Below are 12,717 nucleotides of genomic sequence, written 5' to 3' on the forward strand. Positions count from 1 at the left end.
CATCATATCATTTCCCATATACCTATCGGTATACCTGTGAACTATGAGCCACAAATACTACACTCAAAGTTTGCTCATACAATTAAACACACACCCTTGTACAAATTTCACACTTCTTATTAGAGTAGGCGGCTTACAATGTGGGCGTTTAGAAAATAGCCGGCGCCGGCCGTTGACCGTAATCGTCGAGTTTACGAGATCGCTTCTATGGAAATCTTTACATGACACTGTCCCTATACTTTATTACACTTGGATATTACGATTTACATTCCCAGTAATGAGACGTTTGAATTTGATTAGATTTGTATGTAAATTACAGACATTCTTCTACGAAGCTTTAAATTATTTAGAATGCTTTGTGTTTTTGTTTGTAAATATGGTGAATTAAGTTGAACAATATTAAAGAAAAATCTTGGGTAATTTTATAAATAAAAGCTAAAAATATATCACTATGAAAAGGTATTACAAACGACTCAGCAAATTTCATTGCAATAACTTATATTCTACTTAAATTCTCGAGCCAACTGCGTAAGACCGCTGACATGATTTAATTCTTGGCAAGAGCCTGTCAGCACTAAGTACATTAGAGTTTTAGATACCACACACGCCAGAGGGTCACATAAATCAAATTCCTTTCGCCTGTCTCGAAAGGTCAATTTTTGAATCTCCTAGCCTGTTAGCATTCGACTGACATAATACATTTTAGGTCATTAACTACAACCACTAAAAATATACTAACAACTATAGTAATATTTTTTATTTGGTTGTAATTTAAAACCATTCGCTTTCAAAATATTGCAAATCGTAAAATAATCTTCTGAATACACGAAATTAATTCTAGTTCGAAACGGACACATGCTCGCAACAAACACTGTAAATTTTACCCTATAATTCTGAAACGAAGGTTGACATTTCATTATTCACCTGGTTCTATAGACATTGGCGCCCCTACTAAAATTATAAACGCACGATTAGCTTGCGATGAGCCTAATTCAAGTTCATTCATTATTAAATAGTTAATGAAAACGTGGTGAGCGTTGTATTAAATATTAATATTTATGCCTATAGATTTGATTACGCATGATTGACGAAATATACCTTATTTATGGTTGGAATTAATATTTACACGTAAATTTATTTTAATTTCCAAAGCTGTTATTATATTGTCGAATAGTTTTTAAATGCAAAGCTATTTGTATGGGTATGTTAGATAAAAATAAATTATAATTGGACATAATGGTAATTGAATAATAGCCATTATAGTGAATTTTAATAACCGTATTTTAATTAAATATTTTCAGCTTTCGCTTGCCTTCACTAGATATTCATATGTGTATCATTTATACGTGAATAATTATTATAGACTCTAATACGCGGTCATAAAGAACATCTTTAAGAATATAATTGTCTTGAGGGACATGTTAATCGCAGTCGCCCTCAGCCTATAGGCCTGAGAAATTATAGGAACTAACACGGCATAATAAGGAAGTCTTCCGGAATTCAAGTGGCACTGGAGCAGCGTGGATAAAGTTATTGTTCGCTTTAGTTCAAAGGGACAGGAGGTCTTTACATTGTAACTGTTTCTTCAAAAAATTCTTAGCTTTATCATAGCAACCATCAATAAACGCATAATAACTTAAAAAACAAGGAACAGCCATTTAAAATGAACTCTATAAATACCGTCACGCTTCTATTCCGTAATAGGTAAGCAGAGCTTCACTCCACTGTTCACACGGAAGTCAACGAGCGTAGCAAACCGTTACGACTGGCTCCCTCGAGAAACTGACCATTTAAATCATAACATCAGATTAGACATCGTAGGAGCTATCATCAAACATATTGCACGCTATATATCTAGTTATCACGCTACTGTGCCAACCGGTTATAACGATAAATGTCGGGGTCCCGGCTAATACACGTATGTATGAAGAAAAGAGTATCATTTATAACGATTATAGAATGTAATAGCTTCATAACATCCAGATTAGTAGGTCCCTTCAACGACGTTATGACCGGTGTTCCATATTTATGATTAAACACTGTGTATTTGTACCACCAAGCAGCAGTTTACAGCATAAAAACTCTTCTAGGTAATGAAATCAGTGTAACAAAGCAATCATTTTGTGTTGTTATTATACAAGGCGACGATCGCAGTGCAGTCATTACTTTGCAATTCAAAGCTTTATAAATGATTTCTACAGTTCGATAACGCGAAGTTATACTCGTAGCTTCAAACTTTGAGTAAAAACATCCACGTTTGCAGCTTCTGTTGTCGCTAACAGCTGTTTTCAATAAACGATTCCAATAACAATCTTCAATCTAATTCCGAGAATGAACCATCAAAAGTTCTAAGGTAAAGTATACGTTAAGGACATCATAGTTGACGACATGATTTTAAGATTTTTTCTTATGTATCACCAAAGTCAAGGGTCCAACAACAATGAAATTTATATGGGACCACTCGGTCAGCACTAGCTTTGAAATGAAAAATAATCATCAAAATCGGTTCACCTAGTCAAAAGTTATGAGGTAACAAACAAATAAATAATAATAATTGTAATTGCAGTCAAATTCAGAAACTCCTTCTTTATTTGAAGTCGCTTAAAAATAAGTCACTTATAAGCTTGTCACAAAGACTGCTCTGATTGGTCAATTTTTGAGATAGATCGAGAAAGCGATTGCGTTGATTAATTCAAAATGGCGGTGAAATGTAATTTTCTTTTGAACCTACAATATTGTAATTTCCTAACACGTTCAAGATGTCTACATGTACTATAAACCATTGTAAACGTTCGCAGGACACGTGAGCGTGCAAGATGCGGCGGCGTCAAAAGCCCCTCCACACGAGGAGGGGTGGCACATGCCTTACCTAATGTGGAAGACAATGCCTCTCAACATCCATGAGAAAGTTATTTCGGGAGCGTCGCAGAATGCCCTTGTCCCGATAGGTATTCTCTGGGCAAAAAGTACTGCGAGGATCGTTTGTGATTAATATTTAATTTGGGGGTACCTTTCGTCTTTTCTTGGTGGCTTTGTTCAATTTTTGAGAGGTCTGAGGTCACTGTTTGAACAGGTGTGATGAGCGTGTCTAATGTGATGTTTTATAAATAATTATGACCATTGTTCGCAAGTAAGAAAACTATTCATGTTTCATATAAAAAGAGATAGTAATTTCATATTAACATAAGCAATGAATCTGACTTAAATAAACAGTAAATGAAAATTAACGGTTTCGTCAAAATCAAAGAAATACTTTGTGTAACAATTATGTTCTTTCGAAAACATAATAGCGCAATGAATATTTTAACCTGTGAATAACCTCATTGCAATTATTTAAGATATGGAAGAAAGTGACAAAATAAAAAAACTAACCCTGATAAGGTATTTTTATTAGAAAGAATATAAATATACACGCGCTCTCTTATAAAAACAAGCATAAAACTCACAAGACAATAACTTTATAACAAGCAAAAAATAATATAGTAAAGAGGGTGAGCACGCGTGTAATCTTGTTAACAGGGCTTTATACCGGCATATACGTGCTCCAAAACCCTTTGTTAACCCTTTGTGCATGCCAGGCGTACCCCGGATTTAGCCAGGTCCAGCCACGTTTTAAAACTGTGGTGCAAACTGATAAAAGTCAGGATTCATCAATGTGCCCTTTATACGTCTGATATATTTCGAGTATTTTTTCAAAATGTTTGAATTTGATAGGTTTCAATGCGATTTCCTTTTCAATTACTTCTATAAAAAGGACGGTAACTATTGTACTCTATAATTAATTTGCGTCTGTGAACAGAACTTGTAAAACACGCTTTAGGCTCTGTAGATAATAAATAATTAAGTTTACTTTTAAGTACATTTTTTATCGAGTATCGTCTACCAGCTTTGTGTCATCGACCCCATTCATGCTTGTTAAAACCATGACCAAAGGTAACTTTCTAGCAATTTCTTTCTAATATACAGTACTTTTAACAAGAAAACTGGATACGCAAAAAGGATCCAATCCACAATATGGTCGAAAATAAGTTGAGCATGCTAAATTAGTGCTAGTCTATAAGGTCTATATTATGTATTTTCCATTAGTAAAAAAATCTTAGTCAAAATATGTTAATTTGAACTTTTTAACAAAATATAAAATACAATATCAATGAGTAAAAATACGATTTAAACAATCTTCACTATTTCAAAGGTGTCAATTTGTGGGCTGAATGCATTTTGCGGATCGACGTCAAACTGTCATTGGCAATGATTATAAAACTTAACATCTCTTTTACGGCAGAGCGATACGATAGCCCCAGTCAGGGGTGTACTACATCGTCAAGGCATGTTATTCGCTCAGGATTAGTGTTTCTTTAGTGGCTCATGTTGGATTACGTTAATTCGACTTTATTGCGGGATTGGATTGTAGTTAATTACGAGTGAATAGCTTGTGTGCGGTGGAATTAGGATGGCGGAGGACTGGCATCGTGTTTCAATTAAAAAGGACGCGTTGAAGGTCGTTGGCGAGGTCAACAACGGAATGAGCGACGTCTTGGAAGATAAGCTTATGAACATAAATACAAACAGCGGATAGTTGATTATATTAAAATGATCTACAAATCTTTAAAATTTAAAAATTCACAATGATTATTCAATATACGATCCCAATATTTTTTCTCGATCCTTCGTGAAAATGGACAGGACAGTTTTTTTGACATGCTTATAAATGACGTATTTTTATTGATTTATTCTCGTGTTCGGATCGAATATCATTGGACTAACTTATTGAAAATGGCCGTTAGCCATTAAAAATCACATCAGATATAGAAACCACTAGAATATACAAACAACTGTTTTAAGAAACCAATATGACTCCACTATTGTCATAGGACAAACGTATCGAATTACACATGCATAATAGAAGCTATTCAAGAAATTTATTACCCTCTAAAATTTACTATATTTCTTTTCTCATATATTCGAGTACTCAGGCCAGTCTGAGAAGGCTTCGCACTCACAGCAGAGCGACACAGACGTCTTTATGTGCCTTTCTGTTTTTTATTACGCAAGCGTGGAAATGTGAACCTTTATTGACATATTCCCCAGTTTGGAATATACGGCTTGGCATGAAAACAAAATAGCATGTAGCATCTATCGTCGCGATATAATACGATTTTGCTAACAATATTTTTGGAAACGTTTATAACTTCTTCTTTAATTGACTGACGACAGGAAACCATAACCTAACCCACCTATAGCACACCATATTAGAAACCTATTCTAAGCCAACAGCACAGCATAAAATATTTGTGAAATACGAAATAATTTATGTCAGGAATTAAATTTTTTTGTACGGATAAGGCAAGAGCATATTGCACCTGATGGTAACTAGAGTTGGTTCCAAATAGTGTCTGACAAGAGGTGATTAACCCTCGCCAGTCGACACACTTATACCGGCCAAGAAATAAACAAACACTATCACGCCTCTATAAACGAAGAGGGAGACAGAGGAGCAATCAGAGCACCCACTTCTCTCACAATGTTTTTTACATACATACATACATAACATCACGCATTTATCCCCGAAGGGGTATGCAGAGGCGCAACTAGGGCACCCACTTTTCGCCAAGTATGTTCCGTCCCATGATGTGATAGGGGGCGAGCCTATCGCCATATTGGGCACTAATTCCGGACTCCGGGTTGATACTGAGCAGAAAAACCCAAATATCACTTTGCCCGACCCGGGATTCGAACCCAGGACCTCAGAGCGCTATTGTACCGGACATGCAATACAACTACGCCACCGAGGCTGATAGCTAACAAGTCCTTACTGTAGAGGTGGTCGAAGTTATCTAGCCTATTACGTGGGTGTGCGGTCTAGACCTCACCACAGGCGGTGAATTGATGCCAGATTTACGACGTGCTCCGACGCGGATTATTGCCTCCATTAACATACGAGTTATCGCATTCGCCTTCGTTTGCATTTGTAAGGGACCGTTTGATTGCTTTTAAAACGTGGCCACACACGTGGAAATTGAAAAGATTATAATGGAGCATTTAGAGCTTAATTTTAAATAATCTGGCCGATGAAAATATTAAAATTAGAATAGTTTGTTTTTTTTTTTAAAAAGAGGTATTTTTTTAATTAAAAAGTATATCTTATAAGTATTGTATAAGTTTAATTGCCGAGCGGAAACAACCCTTTGTGTAAAGTAAGGTTAGTACTCAGCTAATAAATTATAAATGTTTGTATTTCTATAGGTAAAGTACTATTTATTTAATATGTAATCGTATGAGTATTTCCTCAATTGACGAGTGAAATTAATCTTTATTGTGTATAGCAAAGCAGGAAAGGCAAGATGATGTGAAGATTTGACTTAGCACAATGACAACATACAACCTGTTAGGTATCCAAGTATTACCACATCTATAGGTAATTTATTAATTATATCAAAATCATTTTAATTTCTAAACACAATAACTATTGGCTACATTCAATAATGATCAAAAACAGCGTGAGTACTTCAAGCAGGACCTGTCAAGGTTCAATAAGTATTCAAAAACTGGTGTATTTATTACGGTAAAAAGAAAGCTAAAAACTGTTTTTTTCTAACACCGTCACGATCAATAACTTAACAAACTTGTCTAAACCGTTAAGGACCCGAAAATCGAAGGCGCGTGGTACAGTCAGGCACAAAAATAGCTAAACAAATTCAAAACCGTACATCGCCTGCATATATGTATACTATTCGATTTTTTTCTTAATTTAAATACAAAAGGCTTACTTATATTAGAGAAAGAAAAAAAATATTGAACTTAGGGTTATATATTATAAACCTTCCCTAAAGATATTCAGACCGTCCTGTATCCAGCGAGTTCTGCGAGGCTGCGACCTTAATCATGTGATCTGCCCAACTCGTTGTGGATGTTCAACGTAGGGGTAGCCTTGTAGCCAGTGTAACTACTGGACATAATAAGACTTAACATCTCATGTCTCAGGACTGCGAGCGCGACTGCGAGCTCGGTGCAATCCGAAACAATACTAATTCAAGTGTCTGTGTTGGATGGTGTTTCTACTGTTCATGGGCGGTCGTATCGCTTACTATCAGACGGACGGCAAGCTCGTCTCGTCATTCACGCAGCAATAAAAAAAATAGTCCATGTTCAGCAGTGGACTACTTGTGACAACTATAAACCGAACGTTTAAATTTGGTAACATTTTTATTGCTGACTGTACATACGACGCGCCCTCTATTAAAATGTGACATAAATATCAAAGCTCGTTTGACATTTTGACGTATTCTAAATCATCACGGCTTTTCGTTGATTTTTGTAGAGCACACAATTTGGTCACAATATTGATTGATGTAAAATAGAGTTAGGACGGATTTTAGATATGTTGTATTCGTACGTCTCAAGTTGTTCATGTTAATTATTGTTTGTCAGTATTGGTTTACACTCGCAATTATAACAAAAAAAGATTTCATTATTTTCGTTATAATTTCATTAACAATATAGTAAAGAAAGAAAGTCAGATTTATCGCTGGCACATTTTTAATAGACACATTACTTCTTTGTACAAAGAAAATTACTGTATTATTAATAAATAAAAATCACTATATTATTAATTATTATTACATACTACTCTAAACAAAAATTACATAAAGTCCAGCAAAGGTCAATCAAATATTAAGGTTAAATGTACTGCATAAGTATAGTTTTTATTTAAAGCTCATCCAAATGATTTAGAGGCACTCTCGCCTTTATCTCCGAAAGGGTAGACAGAGGCGCAATTGGTGCACCCATTTTTCTGCCGTGTGTATTTCCCATGATATGATAGGGATGATGATATATGGCGCCTATCGCCATATCCAGCACAAATTCTAGACTCCAGGCCGATACTGAGTAGAAAAACCCAATATCACTTCTCGACCTGGGGATCGAATCCGGAACCTCAGCACTGCAGTCGTACCGTAATACAACTACGCCACCGAGGCATTCAGAGTCAAATAATATAAAATCTACCCCTCAATTCGTTAAATAGCAAAAAAAACTCGATTCCCGACGCAAACGTCTACATGTAAGTGTGGAACTTTTCACCGAACAATTTATGACTTTCCCTTTGTAGTGATTGTTTTCTTTTGAAACTTTACCAGTTCGCGTTGTTCCACAGTTTTTAAACAAGGAAAACGACCATATATCAAATAAACTAATAAATTCTCTTTTCAGCGTCACAACTTTCGCTAGAGTGGATAAACATTTGAAATAACGTGTGAAGATATTTGGATTTAATGTACTTCAAATTAAGTTTGGCTTTCGTTGTCGGCTTTGGTTGCGCGAAAATAGCCGAAATAGCAAAACAAACCAAGTTAAATTGATATCTGTACGAATAAATAATTGTGAAATTTCGTAATTATGTGTCAAACCGAACTAATACTGCTTGGATACAAATACAATGCGTCTTTTTTCTTCTTTGTATCGTTTTTTTTTGTGTGTGTTTTGTACAATAAAGAGTAAAATAAATAAATAAATGATTTCTTATGTTTACGCGAATGTTAGACATTAAAATACAAATAGTAAAATAGTTTTATTTTGATGGGTACAAATATCCCCACCCGATCTTACAAACCGTACTAACTCACGTAAATGGTCGGACATAATCGTACATCCACTGATACTTTTAAACAGCATCATGAACAAAGCGCGGTCCGTGGTAAAGGGAAAAGAGCTGCAAGAACACAACTAAGCTAATGCTTGCGATGGACAACACCGGTATATTTACACATTGTCAGCGCTGCAGCGTTTTAATTAGGGATGGGGAACAGTAATAGAGAGGAAGAATGAATTCTTGGCTTTTTCGAATAATAACATTTGATTTTTTGATCTATAATTTAAAGTGTAGTGAAAGCCCGTTTCAATAAGTCGATCTGGTAATCTTACAGGGAGGTTTATGTTCAGTAGTGGATATCCTTACGATGGTGATGATGATGAAGGCCTATATTGATTGCTTTTCACGCAGATCTATTATTATGTTACAAATTGTTATTATTTATTATACTCCAGTTTTTATATTATTCTTTCGTGACCAATGCCTTTGCAGATCTGTGGCATAAACATTTACCGACTATGGGTAGTAAATTAACTTCATCACTCTCACTTTTCTATCTGTATTAACATAGCAGCATGGTGACGGCCAGTCTATTTTGTTTTGGAGGAGATTGATTAAATACGTACCAATCCATTCCCGTATTGAATATACCTTAATAGATGAATATTATGATGTCTCATGCGAATCGGCTTACACTTTATAACACATCTCTAGCTGGAATGTACTATTAAAAATAGCAGTGTTTCCCTTACCTATCTCGTCAGCGAGGCGCTCCATCGGAAGCGGCGTCAAATGAACGCTTCGTCTATCTACACAGCACACACACTGCGGCCCACTGCACTGGTATATTTGTCGCATAGTAGGAGAAATTCGCTTTTATAACACTTCAAAAATAAAGGCACGGGGCTATCAAAATAAAATTTGTTACAAAATTTCGACAATACAAACACTTCTACGATATAAGTTGTATTTTGTTAAGTTTGACGGTTCTTTTTTTGAATATTAAGTAATTCGAGTAATACCTCTTTTGTGTCAATAAGTCGATATGTTTTTGCAAAGAGTTTTGACATTATTCATCGTTAGTTTAAATGATTCACAATTAAACTATTTGCATTATTTTGCGCAAATTATATTCCTAAGTTTCCTGTTATACGTACTATGCGAAATACCCGTAATTAAGTCTTCTGTCGTTATTAGACTCATAAATCTAGTTAGTTCACAAAGGCATGCTAACTAGCAAGGTACGAAAATTCGTTGATTTTTGAGAAACAATTAACTTAGTACTGAGGTAGCCATGCCAGTGAAAGTTATTGAAGCGTAGTTTGCAGACGAGCCTCCGACAGGCTGCGCACTAACCTAATTACAATCCCTCGGGAGGTCGAGATATTGGCTTTGAACGTACGCGATGCAATATATTTACGTGATGGGAATCTCAGTCTAAAGAGTGTACCTATTGTTTGATAAATTAATGCTTTATTTATTAGAGAGTTATTGGTCATTTTTGAACGTACACAATTAATGTCAATTAATGGTATAGTTCTATGACATTATAAAATAATCCTTCTGATAGTGTCTCCGACTAGTGAAGGTTCGCAATAAGTTCATCATTATTGTCCATTCGCAGATGTTCCAGAACAATGACTTTTCCCTTCCACCGGTTTTCCTTTTACCCGCTACTTTACCTATATTATTTGAATGTTCATTATGAGTATAATATACTGTGCATAGTTTTAAAATACTGGCGGAATGCCGAAAGCATTGTTTCAAGTCAATGTCATGTAGGTAGTATTCTCAGTAGTAGATACAAGAGACAAGGATGGTTTCAAAATTTAAAAGTGTTTGCCGCAGTAAAGTAAGCTTTACGGCCTTTTCTTTATGCTTTGAAAGGGGTACATTGCGTTGAAAGGCTGTCATTGAATGTTAACAATCAATTGATGTCTGAGTTGACAAAAGGTCCTTTAGTGTGAAACAGTAAATTTTTGGACTTGGTTATGATAGCGTCGAATGATGATCTATCACAGCGTGTTTACAAAACCCATATTTTCAGCGTAGTATAGTTTTTGGAATGCACCTTCTTATATTATCACCTTTGGGTGAATGTTTTTATTGTCTTTTATTTTAATTTTATTAATATCTTTATTGCTGGCAATGTAGACCTGCCATGGGTTGACATCAGTCATAATCATCTACCGCTTAATGATTTGTACTTATAATCAAACTTGGTTTATACAATGTGGCAAAAACAATAACATGCCAAATTAATTCGCGCTATTAGTATATTTCATATTATTATTAAAACCGCAATGTCAATTATGTCTATGTTAAAATATTAATCCCGGCAGCTACTGTAAACATCCGTCAAATTGATTTCTAAATATACGATATCCTGTAGCAAACGCGACGGTGCGCGTGCGCATGTCGTTTATCTCGAACGTGTGTCTAATGGCCGTAAAAAGTGGCGCGTGCTGTCGAAATAGATACGCCTGTGTACCGGGATTATGTTTCATCCTGGGATTATGTAATGCCGTTATTTTTTTTCTAGGGATGTCGAAACAATCTGTATCTGATTATGACTGCTTCGGTGGCATAGTTGTAGTACGGAACCACTGCAGTATTGAAGTTTTGGGTTCGATCCTCAGGACGGGAAAAAGATATTTGTATTTCCAACTCAGTACCAGTCCAAAGTTTGCAAATTGTAGCCGGTGTAGATGTCTTTTTTTTAAGGAAGGCCTTCACAACTGCTTCTTAGATGGAGATTCATGGAGTAGCTAACACTATGCTTATAAAAACTATTTTTATAAAACTATGAAGCATGACAAATCGACTAAAAAAATTACTATCCCGATTCCCGCCGTCACAAAAACATGACTGGCTACCGAAAAACACGCCTGTTGAACCAAATTTAGTTAACTATTGGGGTGTAATAAGATAATAGGTTGTGGTGAAGGCGGTTTAACCTTTTAGTTAAATGGGTATCATGTCAGTTATTACGGAAACCGCGGTTGAAATATTTCGTATTTTAATGGTATTTTTCCCTAATATGCGCTAAAAGTAGGTTAGGAAAACTGTAATTTGGATGACAAGTCATTTTACAATTTTGTTAGTTGTGTGATGAAATGTAGTAACAAATACAAGTAACTAAGAACAATACTTATCATAAAAATAATACAAAAATATCTTCGGAAGCTTTCAAATGGTCGTTGGGTCGGAGGCTAGATGCAGAAGGTAGTATTGCTGGACACGGCGCGCATTGTAAGGAGATTCCTCATTTTGAATCCCTAACCGCCAGTGGCCTGGGTCTTGAGCTTCCCCATCGGAGGGTCATTAATTTTTTTATATTTTTATATGCATGTTTTTTTTTTAAATGTATATTTAAAAATGTAAAAAAAATACCTTTAAAATAAAGAGAATTGACCATACAAAAATATAAATTTTAGAATGTCATATCCATTTGATAATTTCCAAAATTCAACACAATTTCTAGAATATTTGCATAATAACGCGATTCTCTGAAACATTTTCAGTTTAGAAAGTATATTGTGCAATAAAGACAAATTATGTTAATTACAGCTACGTGAAAGTAATGTAGATCACCTTTTCTCTCAGGTTTTAAAGACATTTGATGGGATGCTGCTTGTTAAAAAGGTCCTTATCTTAAAGAAAAATTAGGCACTCTTATCTTTCTTAATACGTCTTGTTTAAGGCAAATAGATCGAGATCTTATCAATTATGAATTCATTATATAGTGATAACAATAGCAAAGGGATATTTGTGTTTAAGTGGGTTTTGTTGTGTTGTAACCAAAGACATTAAACAGTTTGGTTTTAATCGGCTCCAAGAAAAGGTTACCCAATTTGTCATCAAATTCATCAAGGTATGAATAGGAAAGAAGATGATATATGTCTTGCTAGTGTTTTAATGTTTTGTTATAAAACCGTACATAAAGTTAAATTATTTTATGTTTTATATTTGAATTTTACTTTGCTCATATCTTATTCCTTTATTTTGTGTTCGAAGGTAGACTAGCAACGACGCATCTGATGGTATTTCACCGTCGCCCATGGACGGCAGCAATGCTAGGAGCACAGCCAAGACGATCCTAACCATGCAACTATTTTTAATCTCGT

General features: G+C 35.2%; 1 protein-coding gene across 1 annotated transcript in view; it reads right to left on the reverse strand.

Annotated features, from left to right (window-relative positions):
* The window catches only part of LOC115448327 (myosin-I heavy chain), a 45,039-nt gene extending 35,440 nt beyond the window's left edge, over window positions 1–9,599 (reverse strand). The window contains 1 exon segment of the mRNA XM_037438034.1: window positions 9,343–9,599. Coding sequence (XP_037293931.1) covers window positions 9,343–9,448 — 106 coding nt within the window. The 5' untranslated portion in view covers window positions 9,449–9,599.
* Window positions 9,600–12,717: the final 3,118 nt, after the last annotated feature.

This window comes from Manduca sexta, chromosome 13 (genome assembly GCF_014839805.1).
Source record: "Manduca sexta isolate Smith_Timp_Sample1 chromosome 13, JHU_Msex_v1.0, whole genome shotgun sequence".
NCBI lineage: Eukaryota > Metazoa > Arthropoda > Insecta > Lepidoptera > Sphingidae > Manduca > Manduca sexta.